Source organism: Pundamilia nyererei, unplaced genomic scaffold (genome assembly GCF_000239375.1).
Source record: "Pundamilia nyererei isolate P.nyererei 1_Seehausen unplaced genomic scaffold, PunNye1.0 scaffold00163, whole genome shotgun sequence".
Lineage (NCBI taxonomy): Eukaryota > Metazoa > Chordata > Actinopteri > Cichliformes > Cichlidae > Pundamilia > Pundamilia nyererei.
The window spans coordinates 53,037-76,018 of record NW_005187564.1 but is presented as its reverse complement, the minus strand read 5'-3'; the positions used below and the strand labels follow the sequence as shown (position 1 = coordinate 76,018).

At 39.7% G+C, this 22,982-nt stretch overlaps 2 protein-coding genes across 3 annotated transcripts in view; one reads left to right on the top strand and one right to left on the bottom strand.

Annotated features, from left to right (window-relative positions):
* The window catches only part of chpfa (chondroitin polymerizing factor a), a 10,275-nt gene extending 5,385 nt beyond the window's left edge, over positions 1–4,890 (bottom strand). The window contains exons 1-2 of the mRNA XM_005745687.1: positions 4,410–4,890; positions 421–985 (exon numbers count right to left, since the gene is read on the bottom strand). Of these exons, the coding sequence (XP_005745744.1) occupies positions 421–985; positions 4,410–4,699 (855 nt within the window). The 5' untranslated portion in view covers positions 4,700–4,890. The remainder of the gene's footprint in view (positions 1–420; positions 986–4,409) is intronic.
* Positions 4,891–10,437: 5,547 nt separating this feature from the next.
* On the top strand, positions 10,438–22,253 carry LOC102214826 (pyridoxal kinase-like). 2 transcript variants are annotated; one of them, XM_013913999.1, is made up of 11 exons: positions 10,438–10,771; positions 11,704–11,758; positions 18,327–18,431; positions 19,299–19,382; positions 19,463–19,497; positions 19,696–19,781; positions 19,948–19,993; positions 20,093–20,204; positions 20,327–20,463; positions 20,542–20,608; positions 20,855–22,253. In XM_013913999.1, the coding sequence occupies exons 1-11, from the start codon at positions 10,664–10,666 to the stop codon at positions 20,980–20,982; spliced, it is 963 nt and encodes a 320-aa protein (XP_013769453.1). In that variant the 5' UTR covers positions 10,438–10,663; the 3' UTR covers positions 20,983–22,253. The 2 variants fall into 2 exon arrangements, with proteins under 2 accessions (XP_013769453.1, XP_005745743.1); XM_005745686.2 differs by having other exon boundaries at positions 10,440–10,744.
* Positions 22,254–22,982: the final 729 nt, after the last annotated feature.

Below are 22,982 nucleotides of genomic sequence, written 5' to 3'. Positions count from 1 at the left end.
TTGCCAGATGTTGAGGTTTACAACATTAGGAAATTGCTGCGGTGCTTCAGTGCAAACAATAAGAATTAAAGTGCTATGTAGAAAGAAAGATATGTGCATGAGATATACATGAGATATATACATGAGAATAAGAATTAAAAGTGCTATGTAGAAAGATATGTGCATGAGATATACATGAGATATATACATGAGAATAAGAATTATGAGTGCTACGTAAAAAGAAAATAAATGCACTATTAAAAAGGTGTTTGGTCTTTCAAAGACTGTATAAAAGTTTCTGTGTCCCAAACGTAGATTTAAGTGCTTTAAACCTGCATTACTTCGGAAAGCCAGCAGACAGCGACTTTTCTGGCTGTCAGTATGTCCTATTGCATAGAAGTCTATAGGGTCATAGGATTCTAAATCCACTTCTCAACCTACCTCATATTCGCCAACGCAGTTTATGCTGGTGTAATCAATGATGCATCGTCCAAGCCACTCATCAGGCCGGGCGCTCAGGATGTCGTTCCTACAATTTTCCAGGAAGGGCTGGAGTCGTAGCAGCAAGCTACGTGACAGCAGGTACCCAAACCCTCCATAGCAGTACCTCCCTTCCATCGCCCCACCTATGAACTCCTCAGGCCTGCCCATGTAAAGTTCTCGATCCATACTCAAGTGCTCCACCAGTGCTTTGATCCGGTCGGCTTCAGTGTAGGCGTCATCTTGGACAAAGTAGAACCAGTCGTATTCATTGATGTAATGGTCGAAAATGTATTTGATGGTCTGGAACATGTTCCATATCAGCCTCTCGTCTCCATGAGAAACCACAAACATGCCGTGAGGGATTTTGCGGCTGCGCGAACCAGTAAAGAAGATCACAGCGTCCAGATGATGGCTGATGGTTCGATTCACAGCTACACCTAAGGTGTTAATGGTGTTTTTGGAGGTCATGACCCCGACGAACAGACGCTCCCGCATCCCCAACTCCGTGCTGATGTACTTGGCCCTGAAAGAGATGTCAAACGGTGACTGAGTCGATGCTGCTTTGAATGAAAACTGCCAACAAAAGAACTAATGATCTAAGTAGATCTTATATCATAATTATTATTTCGCATATGTAAAGTACTGTGTATGACTCTTTGGGAATCACCTTGTTGTTCTTTTTAAATAAATTCAACTAAACAAATTTGGTGTCTAAAGATATCATTTAAAATTGGTTATGCGCCAAGTTGTCTGTTATGTGCAGGCACAAGACTGGTTTGGTGTCTTTTATTCTTGAATGAATGAATGAATGAATGAATGAATGAATGAATGAATGAATGAATGACATAGGTCAGTGTCAAGTGGCTTAACAAACAAAAATAACATTGCTCTGAAAAATGCTCAAGTACGAAGATCAGATTAACTGCTCGTTAATTCACATTCAATGTTCAAATGAAACATTTAAAAGACCTTCAGAACGCCTTGAGAACTATTGCTCAAAATCACTTAAAAAAATGTCAAGAATGTCAGACTCCTTTGAAGTAAAGCAAACTATTGAGGTGTGGCTCAAAAACTGTTGTAGAGTCTTGTAATTTATTGTTCAGCTCATTAAACATCTAGAAATTATTAAATCATTAGAGAAAACAAGGACTAAACAGACATGATGTCGTGACCTATAGTGGTGGATTGTAAGTCTCAAAAGAGAACCACACTGGACTGCCTGATGACTTTACAGCATTTCTGACAAGTTTTTTGTTTTTCCTTCCCCTTTCAAATCTGCAAGAAGATCCTCTAAACATCAGTGTCCAGTCAGGCTTTCACAATATTTCCATCTTAACAGAAAACACCAAAACAGAGTTTGTTGATTAGATGATTTAAATATCTTGACACACAAGTAACAATTAATGTTCTTCGGAACAGTAAACATGTAAGAACTTGCATTGTGTTTCATCATTTACCACAACGCCAAACTGATTTTCATTTCCTTGTTAGGCTCCACATAGCATTAATAATGGCCTGTTGTTATAAGCTGCAACTGTTGGTCAATAGATCACTCAAGACAGTGGAACAAATTTTAAACAACATTTTTCCCCCAAGAGAATTTGCAGCTGTTCTCTTCACATGTGTGGTCCCACATTAAATATTTGCATTTTGAACTCTCGGTTGGACAAACAGTATATGTGAAAACATCTACATGAGCTCTGGATATCGGTGACCTGGACCTGTACCGTGAAGCGAGTTCAAAATCCCCAGGGTATCTTTCTGTTATCTGGACTCATTTAACATAACACTGGTGATTGAGATAAGCAGTCACACAAAGCTGGTTATCAACTCACTAAGTTAACCCAGAGTTTCCTAATCTAGATATCAGCGTGTTCACATGAAAAAGGGGTTTTTGGCAACATCTGACCTGTCACACTGATTATTTTACTGGAAGCTGATTTCGCAAAGAAAGAGTAAACTATGATATTAGAAAAATATGAATAGCTTACACAGATATAATGGAATGAACAGCTGCTGCAGTGTGAGAGGAAAAGGACCGTGCAGTAGTTTAGTGTTATAAGTGATACATGATTTCATTAAATGTTTTGGTCGGTGAGACTGGAAGAGACCTACTATATTAACAAAGTTAAGCCTGTTTAAAGACAGAAAGAAAAGCTGGCAACAATACAAGTTGTGTGAGTTAACAGACTATATCATTAAGGATGAGGTATAAACGAGTATTCCATTAAATGAATGTTTAAATTTGCATAGGACAGTTTTGGTTTTTATTCTTTCAGCTCCAGCTTGATGATGGATAACAGTAAAGAATTGATACAAAGAACTGGTTTAAAATGTAGGTTTTGTCTAAATGCAATTGATAGAGAGCGCACAAGTACAAACAGGTTTCCCGATTTTGGTATTCATGTTTGCAGAACAACAAAACTGTTGTAAAATCGTTTGCACCCAACAGAGAAAACATGGCAATGACAACTGAACCTAGAAGTTTTCTTACTGACTCTTCGGGAAAACAAAGTCAAACTGGAGCCATTAAAAACAAACTTTATAACTTTATACCCTCCTGTTATCAAGGTTAGATATCTTCCAAGAAGGCTGGCGCTATTTTCAGAAAACCTGATTGGTCAGGAGGTGGCGACTTTGTACTTGCTGATCTTTAATGTGCAAGGTTCACAGCTTAAGTTACCATAGCAATGAACCTTGGTAAAAAGTGAACCACCTTAATAGTACAGACAAACCTGGGTTAACACCAAAGTTACCTTGATAAGTCAAAATCCTGCTTGGTAGTACAGTCCTCAGGAGTCTCACACCCTACTCTACATTATAAGACAGTGGTTCACATCTTAATTGGCTCAAGTTTACAAAAGTTAGGATGCAACTGAAAACTGAGGATTACCAGACGGAACAGAGTCTGTAATAACAATGGCTATAAAAGACAGTATCAACCTGATCTGGGAAAGCCTACTTCCTTTAGCCCCACATTTAGCTTCATTGGGATTAGGGTTAGGCATAATTCATAAGAACAATTATAAGATGCACCACCCTTTACTGAACAAACCAACGTTTGGCATAAGCTGCCTCTGAAACCTCGGCAATTGCACGTTTGCATCTGTAGCCTCAGCAGAACTTCTTTACAAGGAAAGACCCTTTCTTGGAATTGAACTGAAATTCAGCCACTGTGGGTGCAGAGGCCGGCACTTAAATAAGGTCTTTACTCAGAGAGGGAAAAAAATGCAAGTTTGGAGGCATACTGTAGCACAGAAAGAAAAAAAACTAGCTCTACTCTGGCCAGGGTTACACTGGAAAACAGCAGAGGAAGTGGTGCAGACTTCATGTTGTTAGAAGGAAACAGGCTCTGAATCAGCTGTGGCTACCACTGGCTGTGTCTTATTAGCTTCAATGATGAGGATACTCAATTATAATCGTATAGCTACATGAGAATTAGTGACTGAATGTGTAAAAAAAAAAAGAAAAAGTCTTTGAATGCAATTTTCTCAGCTCCCTCACTAATTAACACTCTTTGCAAACTCCTGTAATCACATTTCTCCATTGAAGTAACTGTTAAACCTGCAATTTCAGCAGCTTTTCTGCCTCTTAATCATGTTTGGTGTGCATCTACAGATGTGCACGTCTCTTGTGAGGCATCTTGTCCTCACTTTACTTGAGCCTGTAAACTTGCGCCAACCAAACCTAGATCTTTGTCTCCACTTATGGGACACGGGAACAATGGTGTGCACAGAAAGTAGGACACCTGGCCACGTTACCCGCGCAGGCGTTATGATGTGAAGTCACACAATGAGTGATTTCAACATCATCATAATCATGACCATCAGAGACCAGTCATCATTAGAGGGGATGATCTACACAGCGGCCTGCTGTGCTGTAGTGTATAGCAACGTGCTGTCAGGCTGTGCTCTCCCAGTCAAAGTGAACCAACAAACACAAGTTACCTGAAAACTTTCTTTGGGGCGCTCGGCTGGATCTGTTTGTACGGGACTATTCTTGGTTGAAAATCCTCTTCGGACGTCACATCGTTGACAGCAGAAATAGAGTTGGGCTTTCGGGCTCCTTTGAGCAGTCCATCCTTACCTAAAGACACAGCCTCCCCTTCCTTACTGTCCGGAGAACACGCGTCTTCCGACCAGCTCACGCTCAGTAAACTCAGCGTGAAGCCTAAAGAAATACCGATCACCACCGGGCCGAGCGACCGCAGCACAGAAATTAACAACGAAAATCTCATCTTGAGCGTCGGATCTCTCTGTCCGGCAGTCCCGCTTCGGTCGCTTTCAAGGCGTCCAAACAGGCCTCTGGACTGGGACAGCTCGACTCTTCATCGAAGTGGAGCATCCAGAGACAACTTGAGGAAAAGATGCAGCTTCTTCCTTTAATTTTACGCAGGACTCTTACGTGTCAGTCTAGCTCATGCTTGGCTCCGCCCCCTCCTGCTTGGCGTGTCACAGGCGGGACTACTTGCACATTTATGTGTGTGTGTGTGCGTGCTGAGCGGGGCGGAGGGATATTGGCCAATCGTATTTATCGATTCGTATTTTGGGACACGGATTTTCCCCGCTTGTTTTAGTGTCTCTGAACACAATTTTAATCTCCGTGCCCACGAGCGCCAAATAGATATTTTCCACTTCAAAATAATGACACCCACTCCTGATATCCGATTACGAGTTCGCCTTGGGAAGGTGGGAACGACGCCTCCTTCTTGGCTACATGTTAAACACCAAAGAAACTAAATTAAATTAAAGTTTAGGATTAAAGCTATTTTTATTTTTAAGAACTGGGTATCCTTTTAGTGGTTGCCAGGGTGACCCTTCTCCAGGTAAAGACTCTAGATAACCTGCTACAGGGGCTGCAGACAGGAAACATGCTGAAATAGGGCCATTTGTGTTCAGGTGCACGTACAGATTTTCTTTTGGGGGGGCTAGATCACCTTTCATGGCCTTGGACATCCAGCATGACACGATGAGTTACGACTGACGACAGGTAAGACGCAGGTGAGGGAGAGCTGAAACACAGCCAGGGTCCTGTCTACCTGGACCAGGTGATGGCCTCTTTTCACAAGCTCAAATTAAAGAACTTCAGCAGCTGCTGTCATCGTTTCACTGCCCCCCTCCCTTCCCTTCCTTTTTCAAATTCAGCTTACACCGAAGTAACAAACAGGTAACCTTAATAGCTGAAATTAAGGGCATAAGAATGAGAAAACAATGATTGTTTTTATTTTATTCAATCTAATTAATGATTAGATATTATTACAATAAAGAACAGTTAACCTTGCTGTGTTAATAGATAACAGTTTTGCAGTTTTCTGACCTTTTTACTTTTACAGCATACCTTTGCTAATTCATATAGTGTTCCAATTTTCTGAAATAAATTGAAACTGCCGTAAGTATTTGTGGCACAAATCCTGGAAAGATTCCTCTGAGATTTTGGTGCATATTGACACGATAACATCAGCTGCACGATGATACCAATCTTTACCACATTCCAGTGCTGCTCTGCTGGATTGTGATCTGGTGACTGTGGAGGCCATTTGAGCACAGCAAAACTGACAGCGTGAGCTTTCTCCTTCTGGATGGCAATGCTCAGTTGGTGATACTGGGTGGAAAGTGTGCCAAAATATATATTAATTATTATTATTAATGTTAATAAAAACAACATGGTTGTTTCAGGTTGTTTACGCCGAGTTCCTACCTAACTATCTGAATGCTTTAGCAGAAATCAAGACTCATCAAATAAACAAACAACATGTTTCCAGTCTTATTTTGTCTAATTTTGTTGAAACCGTGTGAACTGTAGCTTCACTTCCCTGTTCTTATCAGACAGGAGTGTCACCCGGTGTGGTTTTCTGCTGCTGGAGCCCATCTGCTTCAAGGTTTGACCTGTTATAGTTTCAGAGATGAGTGATTATTCACGTTGCTGTTGCCTTCCTGTCAGCTCAAAGCAGTTTGTACATTCTCTCCTGATGTCTGGAATCAACAGGTATTCTCACACATTGGACTGGCGCTCACTGGATATTTTCTCTTCTTTTGGACCATTCTCTGTAACTTCTGGAGATGTTTGTGTTTGAAAATCCCTGCAGATCAACAGCTTCTGTTATAACCAGACCAGCTTGTCTGGCTCCAACAACAAGTCTGCATCCAAAGTCACGTGAATTGCCTTTTGTTCCTCATTCTGATGCTCGGTTTGAGCTTCAGCAGGTCCACAATATGCACTGAGTTGCTGCCATGTAATTGGCTGATTAGATATTTAGGTAAAGTAGCCTTAGAATATATATAATAAGCTGAAATGTAACACTTACAAGAGGCATTTTTCTGCATCTAATAATAATATAATAATAATACTGAAGTATACCTTTATTATACTGATGTACCTTTATTTTCTAGAAGTCGTCATGCAAAACTTAGTTGTATGGAGAATTTTTGCAATGTAATATTTTTCCACTTCAAAGGGCAAACTTCCTCCACTGCTGTTTACACGACATGCAACTTCATGCCTTTCCCTCCAAACACAGGAACACCTTCATTAGCACACTGATACCACCCAGGTGTATCACTACATGCCACTGCAGGCCCTTTTTTCTTCTCACTAAAAGCTGCACACTAACCACTCATTAACTGCTGGACACCAACAAGGATTTTCAACCTCAAATTCAGGCGTTAAATCCTCATTTTATATCGGATGCTACAGATATGGGCTCGCCTGTGTTTCGCTGTAACAGTGAAAAACATTACCAGCTGTATCTTAAGTTTCTCTCTGCCGCTGCCCCGTGTGTGTTTTATTAACAATTTCCGCTCATCCACCTGGTTCTGCTATTCTCTGTTGGCTTCTGTGCTCCTCGTCCAGATGTCGGACGCTCCGTGCTCTGTGGTCTGAGCAGTCCACCCTTCAGCTGCCTCCTGATTTCACCCTCCTCACTGAGACTTCCATTCTCTCCTCCTCTGACATCTGCTGATTAATTTTTAATGGGGGAGTTTAAAAGACATTAAAAGCCTGACATGATTCAATATGGTCTTTGTGCCACTGCTTGCACGGAAGCATGCAATGCTTTCTTTGTGTGTTATCATCTCTTGGAGTCATAGCTGTGGGCGTACGTTGTTTGAGCAGACATTAATAGGTAAAGACAGACCAAAAACCCAGGTATCCCTTTAAAAAGTGAGACTTGTTTGATTATATAAGGCCTGATTTCGGTGACTGAATCTTGTGTCTTTACCTCGTGTCATTACTCTTTTTTTCTGTCGTCACAGCTGTTTGTATCTTTTCTGATCCACATATTTGATTTGGCAAAGATTTTACGCTGCATACCGTTCTTTTTCTTTATCTGGGCTTGGGACCAGAACTAGGAAAACATTCACTCATGAGTCCCGCGTGGGTGTGTTGATAATATACTAAAATAAAATACATAAACTTAAAGTCTCCTCTTTCAGTGTACTACATGCTTTACATCTTCTGTGATTTTTCAGGTAACATCTCCTGTTCATTCATTTAAATACCAAACAGAGCTCTGCTGATTTGGGCCCCCTGGTGGTAGCAAATATTCTCATCACTTCAGTTATATGGAATCTACTGTAGATCATAAGAGTAAATCAGTGGTAATAGAAGACATTATATCACAGCATTTAGCCATTGGTACTTTGCATTAGTTAATATATTTATTTGACCTTTGACCTTTAACTGCTAGTCTGATTCTTTTTAGACAATCATTGTAGCCCACCGAGTAAATGAAGGGTGATAGGAGCATTTTTTGTGTTCGATTTCTTGGCATAAAGTTAAAAAAAAACATTACACAATACTGATGATGTTAACTACTGTCTGGTTAAGTGAAAGTTACATCATATTCTAGGGAGGAATGGCATATTGTTTGGCATCAGCAGTGACTGGAACAGAACATTTGATCACTGATGTAAGCACGTTTATCATACTTTTTTTTTCATGCTCAAACTGAAGTGCTTTGTCGTTGAAAATTAAGATTGTGTGCTCATTCCTGAGAATCTTCATTACTCAAGGTTTTAATAATCAGTTCACAGTCTGTACACGATAACCCTGACCTTCCTCACCGTCACAATAACTCCCTCAGCTGTGGAAGTAGCTGATATTGTCATGGCACAGCTGCACACGTTTAAAGTACCCAGCTTTATTAGATGACTCATGTCATGGCCCAGAATGGAGGCTACATGATTACATTAGTTACAACTACATTGGAAAGTGAGCCAGTCTGAAATATAGAAGCGCCAGGTTTGAGGTTATTGTGTCACCAGTCAAAACTGAGTCTCCAAAGCAGTATCTCACTCACAAATCCAGCTTGTCCTTGAACATTTTTGTCATTAATTTCGAATCTGCGCTTAGAAATCACTGATATAGAGTATAAAGAACACACTGAATACTTTCGGCTGCAAGATTGAGCTTTTTTATGGTTAGCAAAGCCTTGCACACAGATGATATTGTCTCATTTACTCAAACACAGTTTAGATAAATGGTACAGAATATTAAATGATAAAAATCTATCCATCTGTCCATCGCACGATTTGATATCATCGTGTTGGTGTTGTTTCTGGATCAGAAACACCATTATACGGCACACCAAACCTTAACCTTAGCTATTGCCCCAATTATGTGTTGGACATCACTCTATCCATTTTCTTCTGCTTGTCTGTGTCCAGGTTAGGAGGCTGCAATTTAACCAGAGATGCCCAGACTGCCCTCTCCCTGTCCACCTCCCCAATCTCCTTCGGGGTGAAACTGAGGTGTTTCCAAGCAGCTGAAGGATATAATCTCCCCAACATGTATGCCCCGGGGTCTCCTCTTGGTAGGACATGCCTGGAACACCTCACTTAGGAGGTGTTCCAAGAGGCTTAGCCCAATAATTGAATCCCATCAACTGGTTCTTTTGATGTGGAGGAGTAGCAGCTCTGTTCTTAATCCCTCCTGAGTAACCAAATTCCTCACACTTTCTTTAAGGGAGAGGCCAGGTATGATTTAGAAGAAGCTCATTTCTGCGGTTTGTGTCTCTGATCCCTCCGTTAGTACCCAGAGTTTAGCATCATAATCCTCCACCTGTCTGTTTGCTGTTTTGTGTTTTTCCCTTTGTCCAAAGTCTACATAGGGCTGGGCAGGTGAAGGTCTGCTTATAGGTGGAGTCCTTGTTTCCCACGCTTAGTCATCATACTTGCTGCTTATCAAGGTTCATTTTCACCCAGTATTTAAATCAGCTCTAACATCCACTCTCATCCAGCTTGTCTTTTATGTCAGTGCGGTAATCAGGCCCTTAACTTCCTCATGTTCATTTAAGCGTTCCTGTTTCTACATTTCTCTGTTTTCCAGTGTTCCCCATCACACTGAAGGGTGGTTCCTTCTCCAGAATAACCCACCTGAGCTGGTCAAGCTGGTCTTCCCCTTCATCTGAGATCTCATCAACTCACCTGCCTGCCCATCCTCCTACAACTGTTCTTAGGATTCAATCAGACCAGTAGTCCCCCATTAAAAATCCTCCTCCGATTAACCAAGTTAGTTATTTTAACCATAAAAATAATAATTCAAAGTATGCTTAGTTTATCCATAATTATTCAAACCAAAACCTATTTTCAAATTATACATCCTACAATAATAATATAGTGAAATGACAGTGAAAACTATTCATTTTTCTCATATATGCCCCACTCAACCATATGTTGAACATATATGTTACATATGTTAAACAAGATTTTTCTTTTTGTATTCTTGAAATTTTTGAACAAAATTTAAGTAGGTTTTCAATCATCAGTATATATTAATATAATTAATGTTCTCTGGAGATTGTGAAATAAATGTATTGTTTTTGCCTGTATGTGGCTGTTTCAGTTGTCTTAAAATATATCTATATCTATGTCGATCGTTTATTTTGTGGAAAAGGTGTTTTCCTATCACATACAAAAAATAATCACTGATAAACTTCAGTCAACAACGGGAACCCCCTTTGTGTTTGCAACCCAGTTTTCCCACATTCCTGATGAGTCTGTGAATGCTCCACTTAGGAGTCCTCCTAGCTGCCTGAAGAAAAAAAGCCGTAAATGTGACTCGGCAGCACAGCTGCTGTCCTTCAAAGCGGGACTTATTCCCCACATGCTAAGTTTCTGCTTGCTTCAGTCTGCCCTGGTCTTTAATACTGCTTTAGGGTAAAGTGAATCAGTCAGGTGTTTTTTTTAAACGCAGGTCGACTATAATGGAGTGTCGCGTGTTGTCCATTCAGAGTCACGTTGTCAGGGGATACGTTGGGAACAAGTCGGCAACATTCCCGCTGCAGGTAAGAAGAACCGGATCTAACGTTCAGGTGGTAGTTTCAAACAACCCTCTGTAGTCCAAAGAGAGAGAGACGGGGAGGGAAACAGCATCTAACTTGTAACGAAAACGTAGAAAATCTAGCACCGGTCCACAGCGACACTTCCTGATTTATGAGATTTTGTAACATTTTCTGAGAAACATCAAAGGCCCCTTTTCCATTTTCCACCCTTTAATCCCACTAAACGACTGTAAACCTAAAAATACAACAACAAATGCTGTTTAATATTAGTTAAACTGGAGCTGAAATATTCCAGCATGATTCTCATTGTTACTAATATACCACTCATTGTCAGTGATTACATCACATTATAGCGTTCCCATTTTCATCTTTTTAAAAAAATCTAATTTAACACGTTAGGGAAATGTATCTGATCTATATTGATATTTGAAAATAAATTAACTTTTGTTATTTAATAGAAATATGAATATATAGGAATTATTTGAAATCAAAGTCTTTCTTAACAAAACTGATAAGAAGAAACAGATAATCTCCTTCTTCACTTTCACTGGTTAATGTCTGTGTTTGCCCCTTACAATAGTGCATCCTTAAAAATGATCAGAATTCCCTGGTAACTTATTTAATTGTGGTTGCGTGATATCATCTTGCATTATAATCCACTTTATTGTTCTTCTTATCAAACAAGTTTGATAACTGGAGTCGACAGTCCACAGAAGGAGCTATTTAGAAACTAAATTATGCAAAAGTTCTCGTCAAACATGCGATTTTTTTGAAATGGAAAAACTGTTGAAGCTGTCAGAAAGGGGGGGCTGAAACTTTGAAACTCTGAATGTTGACTTGTTCTCACAGTGGTTCACCTTCAGCGTGCTGTTCCTGCAGTGCAGTGTGATTCATTTAGACAGAGTGCAAGACGGAGCCCATTGTTCTCTGTTTTAACAGCTGCTTCATGTCTCTCTTCCCAGGTGCTGGGCTTTGAAGTGGACTCCATCAACTCGGTGCAGTTCTCCAATCACACAGGTTGGCTGAGTGATTTTAATGGAGCAGCAAAGTGCTTTTCATTCATTATCATAAAGTCGATTGACTCCTTTTTCTACTTGTGTAACAACTCAGCCTTTTTATGCTGGTTGGTTGGACCATTAACTTTTGTCACTGCTGCTATATTACATGGATCGGATATGGAAATCACTTATTGAAAGCTTTTGTAAGGGCGGAAAAACAATCGTCCGTTCTCATCCAGTTAGGTTTCTTGCATCCAGTTTGCCATAGTTGGTTAAAATATAACGGCTTAAGTTTAACAGAGTAGATGGATTTAAGTACATTTTAGGGGCATTTAAGGATACATGCAACTTTTTTTGGTTGGTCAGAAGATTAAAAGAAGACTTCTTTGCACGCATGCATTGGGACTATTTTGCTAGCTGTACAGGGGAGTTATCTCTGTCTGTATACTTTGGCTTGTTAGTATTGCTATATGCGACTCAGTGAAAGACAGTCACTGTGACCATCAGCCAGGTTTAGAGGGGGAGAACTAGAGAAGTTAATGTTTTTCTAGGAATCGCCTTCTTCAGCTCTCAGGTTACTCAGCTGTGAAAAAGCAGATAAATCCAAACTCTGAGCATATCCATGTGACGGCGCTGTGTGATTTGATGACTTTACCTGTATATTGTGTAAGGTTGGGGTAAAAATTGACACAAGATTGTTGTGAGTATTCTGTTTGGAGATATTGTATTGGCACAGAGACACAAATATCAATATTTTATTAAATCTCTGGGAATACTACAAACAACAGGGCTCATCTCATGCACCACTATCCTTAGATAACATTTGGCGAGTAAACTTCCATTAAATCATCTCAACCGAAAAACCATCCAACGCACCTATCTTCGCAAAACTACCTCCTAATTCCAAACAAGTGAATGGCTCAGTCACACGAGTGAAAATAGAACAGCAACTTCCTTGCATCCAGTTTTAATTTTGTTCACCAGTAGTTTTAGCCAGCAAGCTTTTTTTTTCCTTACAAAAACAAGACTGTATAAATGAAAACTAACGCACGAGGACAAAAGCACGTATTTTTTGGCTAAGTCCACACACAAATCTTTTTTTACACACACACAAATTCTTTTTACACATACAGATTCTGATTTAGAAGTACAAAATATTTATTTTTTGAGGAATTTGAGCCCATACTATTGGCTCATATACAAGGACATCCACAATTTGATCTGCGCCCAACAAACAGCATTGCAAAGGGGGGGGTTCACCTACCGTATTTACCACACTAAATAGCGCACTTAAAATCCTTTAATTTTCTTCAAAAATTGACAGTGTGCCTTATAATCCAGTGCACCTTATGTATGAATTCTGGTTGTGCTTACTGATCTAGAACTGATTTTGTGGTACACGCTCAGAAATCTGTCAAAAAATGTTTTAGTACGACTTTGGTAAGCTATGAAGCCGCACCGCTTGATGGATTGTCGGAGCATTACGGCTACCATAGTCAGGAGCCTCGTGGAGTCATCTGGGTCCAAAACTCTGTCATATTCAGGTCTCAAAGTCAAACGAATACTGCGGCATCACTGAGTATTAAAACTGTCTAAATTATTTCATCTTTAATAAAATGATCATCATTGCTGCTTTACCAGGTGTAACAATTAAATTTAACATCTAGGCATTCATGAAAACAGAATTTATTAAATTCAACGGAGTTAGAAGTTAGCAGGAAGTTAGCTCGCTAGTTTCCACCTAAACATGATATACCATGTTCTGACTGAGAGATTTCTGGAAAAATTAAGACGTACAGCTCTGCTATCACTTCCAACTTAAATGAAGACAGAAAACTAAACAGCAGTGACGTTTGTAGGGTTACTGAAGTTGAACTAGCTGGTATATTATGATATGCAACGTGATCGCTAGCGACACAGCTATGTTAGCATAACATAAAGAGAAGAATGAGTTGAGTAAAGTTTGACTTATCTGACTGTTTTGTTTTGCTTTTTGCGCCTTATGTATGGAAAAAAAGACCCATTCATTGACAGTGCGCCTTATAATCCGGTGCACCTTATGGTCCGAAAAATTCGGTAACCTTCATGCCTCCTGTTCGTCATAAAGTGCCACAAAATGTCAACCCTTAGGAGGAAGAGAAGTGCTGACATGTGGTATTAGATTTAGGATACTGTAAGTTTATACTTTTTAGGTGACTTATAAACTAAACTGAAAGAATTTAGATAAATTACCAAACCTAATCGATGTTTTAGTCTAAACATTAACTAAAACAAAACCAAAATTTGCTGATAAAACGAACACTTCTTGCATCTGCAAAAGTAAAGTCTGTGTCTGCCCCTTGATTGGAATGAATTTTTATACATTATGTAACCGATTGTAACTTTGGGTGACTAAGTGGTTGCCCAGAGCTTGAGCTTGCTGCAAAGCCACATCCGATCACAAGGGAATTGCACAGGTTTCCTGATGGGAGGCAACTTTTCTGCAAACAGTTGAAGTCTGACTTGGAGTGACTGCAGTCACTCTCAGAGAGATTGTTGAAGGGCTGCAAATAATTGCTGTAACATTTGTAAATGCAGATAAATTGTCAGCATGTTGCCAGCAGTCTGAATAACTCTTTGTCAATGACCACAACTTTAGGGGACTCAATTCAACTGGCTGTCAACTATTTGTATTCTAGTTAAATTACTGTAGGACAGGAATTTTATGTCCACGCAGTAGTCCAGACAGTGGACACAGGGTATCGCTATACAAACTTTAAAGATGTTATATTTAGATGGCAGAAATAGATTTAGGATAGAAGGGAATTAAAGTACCTGCAGACTGTTTAGCATTATCTAGAAGATCATTGTAAAGATGACCATATCGATGTTGATTATCATACAGATATCTCCAGTCCAGAGACCAAATGGACACTGTTCAATGCGCTAAAAGGATCCCCAAAGTAACAGCTAAGAGCTTAAAGGAATCACTGCGGCTGGTTAGCACAGCAGGCATTACAAAGGAGACACACAGCACTCTGAGTCCTGAATAGACGTCTGTGGGAGAATTTCACAAAGGCAAAGACGACGGTTGTTTCACTCCTCTCGCCAAAGAGGCTTGATTGACAGTCCTAACAGGGAACATGTTGGTGAATGCAGACTGTAGAGATTCACAGCAGTTTTAACGGCTGGCATATCTTTTACTTATTGTTTTTCTTGGATTACTGTATCCATCATGTAAATAAACATGGTGCTTCTCAGTCTAGTTCGCACTCAACAACAAGCCGTTTGTGAAGCTATAATGTTGTGCAACTTACAGTGTGCACAGGTGAAACTTTTCAACCTTATTTTGGGACAAAAACAGAAAACCTTTAAAATGTCTTCTGTCTCTCCCACTGTTCAGTTAGAGAGCAGGTTCAAAATAACTGCCCACAGGCCTTACTTCTACCAGGACTCTCCCAGAAAGCTAGTCATTGTATTGGCTTAATATCTGGTAGCCCCAGTCTGTATCCCTTGTATATTAAACCAGAAAAATGTTCTGCTAATATCATTTGCAGTACTGTGGAAATGTCTTGAGGCACACTCTCTTTTCTTTATATTTTGCTTCGAAGGAGCCGGACTTTCTTGTCATTTTTTGACAAATAGGTTTTGAGCAGCAGTTCTTTAAAGTTTCTTAAGAAGTTTTTAAAAGTTTTTCAAAGGGCACTGGCTGTTTTTCACTTATGTTCATTCCTTGTACCTGACCATTTTTAGACCGTTTTGTCTGTTCAGCCACTTAATAAACAGATAAAGAGATGAACATATTAATTCAATTATTTTTGTTTTTATTTAGCGCTAGTTCACATCAACAGTCTCATCAAGTCACTTTATATTGTAACACCAACAATCAGACAACCCCGTATGAGCAAGCACTTGGTGACAGTGGGAAGGAAAAACTCCTGTTCAACAGGAAAAGTATGTCCTTAAAAATCTGAGAACTTGCAGGTCTTGGAAAAACAAAAAAGCTGAACAGTATCTGAAAGCCATGGCCTTAAAAAAAAAAAAAAAACACCCAGGAAAAAACCTGACACAGGACCCGAGAGATTCATCTGGACCTTCAGTTGATCCGTGTACTCTTCACCGAAGCCTCGTCAGAAATGGTCTCAATGGTCGCTGTCAAATTGCCAAATTACCCAATAACTAGACTGAAGATCAGTGGCAATGAGTCTTATGGTGTGATGAATGAAAATTCAGAACAAAAGCAAGTAAACCTCCAAAGAAGAGCTTTGAATGTCCTTCAAGACGCTTGGAAGACTATTCCTGAAGACTAGTTAAATTACAAGAAAGTTGCCTAAGAGCGTTCAAACTGTGATTGACTGATTTTCAAGCTCGTTAGAATTGTACAGACTCTGTTTTTTGCCTTCTATATTGTATTTCCATGGATGTTTGCACATTTCAATACCCACATCTCATTTTCCTTACTCCTAATTTCTTTATATTTTGTATCTTGAGATACTGTCTAAAGATCAGGATATATTGTTGTTCAAATAGTATCTGTGGAGTCTTCAAAGACTCCTCTAAGCAGCTGGATGAAATAAAAAATCAATTTGAAAAATATTTTTGATTGACAGATTATAATGATTTTTACTTGTTTGACCCCAAAGCAAAAATGTGAGCATTCCTGATGCTATGGTTGAAATCTCAGCAATGGAAAGTAAATGGACTGATTCTTATTGAGCACTTTTCTACCGGAGCACTCAAAGCACTTTATATGACATGGCTGACTCATACACTTAAGTGTTTTTTGTGAAACACTGGCACTCTGGTGGATGCATCAGACCAACTTGGGGTTCGGTATCTTGCCCAAGGATACTTTGGCATGCAGACTGAAGCAGCCAATGATCAAACCTTTAACCCTCCAATTAGTGGATGACCCACTTTTCCTCCTGAGCCACAGGCATCCCAAGTCAATGTTTACTTGCTTGCAATCGCTACTGATCTTGGAGATTACTTCAAGCGAGTGATTCTTAAGCAACTGGTGTGGGGTTTTTTTTTTTCCCCAACCACTGTCTTTTCATTTACCTTTTTAAAAAAAAAAATCTATTTGTGAATACATGCATGTTCTCACAAGTATATTGTGCAATAGTCACACAATTAGACAGTGAAAATGTCATTAAGAAAAGAAATATGGCAGTTACACTAGTGGGCTCAAGGCTAGAGTTACTTTTTTTTTTTTTTTTTAAAGTCAGCACTGCAGGACAAACACTTAGCTGTTAAGAAAGCAGCAAAACCTGTCACAATTTTTTGCTGCCTAAGATGCACTGAACCAGGAGTAGCCATAAAGTCACAAGCTGTGCAGACTTCAGCAGATTACAATGAAAGCTATCACAAAGAAATGAAAATGCTGGAAAAGAGCAGGAAATTTGTGTTACTGGTGGAAGCCGATGCTCAGAGAGGTTATGCAAGTTAATTTTCAATTATGCATGAAGGGAAAACGATGAGGGATAAAGCAAGTTAAGCAGGGCGCATGTGACTCTCCACATGAATCATGTGGCTCAGGAGGAGACGGAAGACAGTTTGGACAGATATGATACATGAGTCTATGATGACAGTTGCATCCTATCACAACAAGCCAGAGTAGTTGCAAAACCTGTAACCTACATGACTTTTTTTGTTTTTTTGTTTTTTTTTTGTTGTTGAAATTTCTCAAGGTTTCAGTTTACACCTCAGCATTAGTAAATTACCCCATACAGATATAACCTTTGCCCCACATTTAGTTTGTTGGCATTTCTCCCCCCTAATCAACACACCTGCTGAGATGATGGGATTATTAGTTGGGGTTCATGTGTTGAAGTATGCAAAGAATGCGCTTTTCTCTGCAGGAGCAGGAGGCCTACACAGAAATCACTTGAACCAATACAAATGGGAAGCTGATGAGTTTTGAACATTCGATCATACTCTGAATGTGACCCTTCATCTTATTTCCGGTATGTTTAAAGATTAAAATTCTGAAATGTTCCACTTTCAGTGGAAGCGCCCCCAACCACAGCACAAACTGCTGCTTTGCTGTGAGCTTTCTGTTAAGTCCTCTCTGCAGGAGGCTAACTCGCTGGCTCGTGTTCAAGTTTGGGCTCTGTGTGAGCTCTTATATTTTTTCCTCTGGTATACAGGAGTGTTTGTGTGTCCATTTTGTGTGCAGTCATTTGTAGTCAGAACAGCTTTTTAGGGTTTATTCTAGTTTAATAGTGAAAGAGGGACAAAGAAAGGCGAGCTGGCAGCCAGGATACAAGCTTTCCATTCAGTAGCTGCGGAGGCCCTGCTAAGTACAAAGGGGAGAGGGACCTCAGCAGAGGGAATTAGGTCGATGGAAAAAGAGAGAAAGGATGGCAATGTCTGCTAAGTTGATTTATGCACAGTAGGGCTAATGCAATATATGAGCCCTTCTATTAGGTTAAGTAGTGCAAATGTGTGTCCTCCTTCCTCATTTATCCTCAAAAGGTCTAAAATCATGGTTTTAGACTTTAACACAAAACATCCTTGAAATAAGAGAGTTAACCAAATCAGATCAGATTTAGCAATGGAAAAATTTCATCAGTTTTATTTATTTATTTATTTTTATCTCTGCCCAGGCTACGGCCACTGGAAGGGGCAAGTACTGACAGCAGAAGAACTGAATGTGCTCTATGAGGGTATTAAGCTCAACAATGTGAACCATTATGACTACATCCTCACAGGTGAGTTTAAGGAGTGTCTCCTTTCAGTATTATTTTATTAGTATAAGTTTATTGTGGGCGGCATTGATCTGATAAGGCTGGGTGGGACATTAGGTTACAGCACACCTGATGGAGGTAGGCTTTATCACTGAGGGGTCAGAGAGGGTGCTGTACCAGGAGCCTCCTTGTGATCGCTTTGGTTGCTAGAAGATTGCCATGGTCACCCACTGTTTGCATGGAAAAATGCTGTCTTGTCTGCAAATACTTCCCATTTGCATTCAGTCATAGCGAAAACTACAGACGTCCAAGCAAGCTATTAGCAACTACAGCAGTCTACTAGCGATCAAAGCACCTTTTTGGTGCAACAGCATATACCTTTTTGTGACCAATTTTGCACTAGCAACCTCCAGCAATCACTTGCCAACCCGGATGTGAGTTTTCTCTAGTGCCTGGCAGTCACCAGGAAGAGGTAGATTCTGCTGAGGTGAATATCAGAAAAAAATTTGGATTCACTTTCACATTTTGCTGCACTTGTATTTAATTTTGGCATCGGGATTAACAAAGCTTCAGAAAATTTGATTTTTTTTCTATTCTCCAGGTGATGCACTTGCTTCATGAAATGGTTCCAGAGACTGCGGTCCTCATTAGTACAGACTTGGTCTTTGGCCTTCATTACTGGGACTTTAGATCAGCTTACAGTTCAGTTACACAGCAGGTGTCACCAACAACACATTTTTACCTTATGACCAGTGGTTGTTGTCTGTGTGACCGAGGTCCAAAAATCTCATACCAAACTTTAGGAAGCTCAGAAACTAGAAATTGTGTGTGTGTGTGTGTGTGTGTGTGGCAATGCTGCAGTTCAGGTTAACCCAAAATTTCTTCCCAAAGGATACAGCAGGGACATCTCCTTCCTGGAGACAGTGGTTGATATTATTAAGGAGCTGAAGAAGGCCAATCCCAGCTTGGTGTACGGTGAGTGTCAGATTGGATTTTCCATTTTAAAAAGTGAACTTTTTTTTTTAAGCCTCATTTTTAAAATTTCTTCTTTCCAGTTTGTGATCCTGTTATGGGAGACCAGGGTGCTATGGTAAGCAGTTATCCACACACATCCAGCTGCTGACAGTTTAATGAACAGTGTCAGGTTCTTTTTGTGCTCTTCAGCGCACTCTTGAATTACAGTGTAGGATTTGTTTAGTCATTTTGGACTGTATAACAATTTCCATTTGTTACTTGTAGACAGGTTGGGAAATCAGATTTATGTATTTTGTTGTTGTTGCTTGCTCAGTATGTTCCAGAGAACCTGCTGCCAGTCTACAAGAACAAAGTAGTGCCTTTGGCTGACATCCTGACTCCCAACCAGTTTGAAGCAGAGTGAGTGCATTTTAAACAGTTTTTACATCGAAGAATAAAAGAATAATGATCTTTTTTTATTTTTATTTTTTTATTTTTACAGAAGCTTAAAAATACGCTGTAAAAACTAATTAAAAGATGCAAAATGGCAAGCATTGTTGCTTTTTTGTGACATTTTTTTTCATAGGCTCTTAACTGGGAGGAAAATTAACACTGAGGAAGATGCTATTGAGGTGAATATCAGAAATATTTTGTTTGGCTGTGTTTAGATTTAATTTGTGGCATCACGAATGACAAAGTTTGAGAAAATGGGATTTTTATCTGTTCTGCAGGTGATGGACCTGCTTCATAAAATGGGTCCAGAGACCGTGGTCCTCACTAGTACAGACCTTCCATCGAAACAAGGGGACCAGTTCCTGGTGGCTCTTGGAAGCCAAAAAATAAGTAAAGTATCAGGCTGACTTTGTCAAAATGGCTATAAACTGTGGGGATGCAGTCCTCGTGTAGGATCGACAGAGTAACCTATAAAATTAGGATAACGGCTCCGTTTGTCCTCGTCACTGCAGAGAAACCAGATGGGACCAACACAGATCAGAAAATCTGCATGGATATCCCCAAAGTCGATGCTGTATTTGTGGGAACAGGAGACCTTTTTGCTGCCCTGATGTTAGCCTGGACTCATCAACACCCCAAGGACCTGAAGGTCAGCAACACATACGTGTTTTCAGTCAAATGCAGATAATATATGAATCATAGCTAAACTAATCTTCCTTTTTAACAGACTGCCTGTGAGAAGACTGTTTCTGTCATGCACCATGTCATTAAGAGGACCATTACTTATGCCAATGGTAGGGTTTGTGCGTGTATCCAGTGACTTCAGTTTGTCATCAGGTTTTTTTACTTTGTCTTCAAGTTGTTTACTGGGGCACTTTTTGCTTCTGTTGTTTATATTTAGTAAAAGCTTTTTATATTTTGAAACAAATAGCTTTGTGACTGTGTATAACCTATCCTTTGAGTTCTTGTTTGTTTAGTTCACCACAGGGCAAAAACCTGTTTGTTTGTTTGTTTCCCTTAAACGTCTCCCTCTTTTTCAGAAATGGCTGGCCCCGGGAAAAGGCCTACCCCTGCACAACTGGAGCTGAGGATGGTTCAGAGCAAAGCAGACATCGAGAATCCTGCCATTGTAGTGGAAGCCAAGCTTTTACAAAAGTCTTCACAGTGAAGACTGTAATGTTCTCTGTGAACTTTTCACTTTAAGCTGGTAGAAATCTGGGCAGTCCGCCAGACAAACATAGGATTTTCACATCAAAGACTGTCACGTGTCTCTGCCTTACAGAATCACTGGGGGGGGGGGCGTTACTACTGCTTTTAATTTGTTCGTGAGTGGTCAGCAGGATTTCTGTTTGTTCTGCTCACAGACACTGAAATAACTGCCATAAGTGTCTGTTCTGTGGCTAGCAAAGGCAACATCTGCCCTTGATTCAGAACAAAAACAACACATCAGCCAGTTTTGAACCCTTTCCAGACACGGGATGCGAAACATTACTGGCTTCATCAGCCTCTCGGCTGATTGCATTGTGGCATTCTGGCATGGGTTAATTTTAAGTTAATGTCACTAACAATTGAATTCAGACATACTCGGGACTGTGACAGACACAGCTACGCTACAAACACGATATTTGTGGGTCTGGTGAGAAGGCTTCACGCTGCCCCTCTTAGACATGAAAGAGATCTCTCTTCTGGCATAGCAAAAATGCATCATGTGGAAATGTTTTAATCTCATAACAAATTTAAAATGGTTGATTAAAATGGCTGCTTTTTATGTCATCCTCTGGTGAGTTGAGAGACCCACTGAGATGCACGAGAGGCATGCACAGTTCTGGTCTAACAAACCTGTCCATTAATGTGACTGCAAACATTCATAACTATGCCAAGTTCAAAGCGATTTGTAAAGGTAACTGCTGCAAAGCACTCTGTATTGTACCGATTAGACCCTCAGAATTATACAGAGAAACCCAATGACTTTCTTTGATCAACTGGCAATATTGAGGAGAAAAAGTCTGTTTTAATAGCTTTGCCCTCACCCCAAATTTCTTCATATAAGTAAAAAGTGCAACAAGTGACAACAACCAATATTAAAATAGGCAAAATGCAGGAAGCTACAGAAATGGAATCGATAATGGGATACAGATTTGTGTTTAGCCATGAAGCGATTGCAGCAGATTAATCGAAAGACGTGCATGTCTGAAAGGGGCTCGTGTTTATATTAAAGAATCATTTCAAGATAGTGAAAATAATTTATTAAGCTGAACAGAAAACGCACAAAACCAGCGTTACATGCATGGCCATTCGTCTTCTTGTTTTGAGACTAGAACATCAGTAGACTCTGTGATAACATTAAAACACGCTGGGTTAATCCACTATAAAATTATTTTTAACTGTTAAGAATGCATGCAATGTGCTTAAAATGCACTTCATTTCAAGACAAGTGTTGCCACCTTATAGATCGAGTGGATAAGTGCTGAAATGTGTTTCAGTAGGTTGTAGTCTTGTTCTCATTTTATTCCAACTCTATTTTAGAAAACTTGCGACTTTAACGATAATCGTAATAGCTGATGTCAAAAATGTTCTTTTAATCAATTTTCCTAAAAATGACGTTTTGACGTCCTTTTTTTAAATTACGCAATGCTTTCTTGCAGGTGTGTAACATGGTAGATTCATGTCTTAAGCATCTCAAATTGAGGTATTTGCACAGATGATCTTTAATATATTTACTAATGGTCACTGTTTTCTTTTATGACTGTTGTCATATCTCTAGAGGAGCGTCTATGAGAGACCACGTTATACTGTAGCCTTAACAAGGTTAGGAAAGCAAAACAGTGGTTGTGAATGTTTTTGTGTGCTTATATCTGATTCTTGCACATAATGTTAGAAAGTCAAGTGCCAAACCTTGAGCTGCTGCTCTGTTATAGAGCAATACATAAACAATTAAAATAATAATAATCTTTTTATTGAAATTGTGCCTCATTTGTGTTAATTTATTTTTTTGTCTGTTGGGTTTCAAGATAAGTGTTCTAAGAGAACTGAGATCTGATTACTGTAAAGTGAGCTCCCTGTCGTGTTCAAGAAACCAGTTTGAAATGATTTGATTTGTAACATGCAGTCAGAAGATGGTCACAAAGGACTGGACATGCTCAGCAACAACACTCAGGTAGGCTGTGG

Excerpts from the sequence above, each read along its gene's own strand:
- LOC102214826 (XM_013913999.1), top strand. The coding sequence starts at position 10,664 with ATGGAGTGTCGCGTGTTGTCCATTCAGAGTCACGTTGTCAGGGGATAC. Across the intron at positions 10,772-11,703 it reads GAACCGGATCTAACGTTCAG|GTGCTGGGCTTTGAAGTGGA; the intron begins GTGGTAGTTTCA and ends CTCTCTTCCCAG. Across the intron at positions 20,464-20,541 it reads AACACCCCAAGGACCTGAAG|ACTGCCTGTGAGAAGACTGT; the intron begins GTCAGCAACACA and ends CCTTTTTAACAG.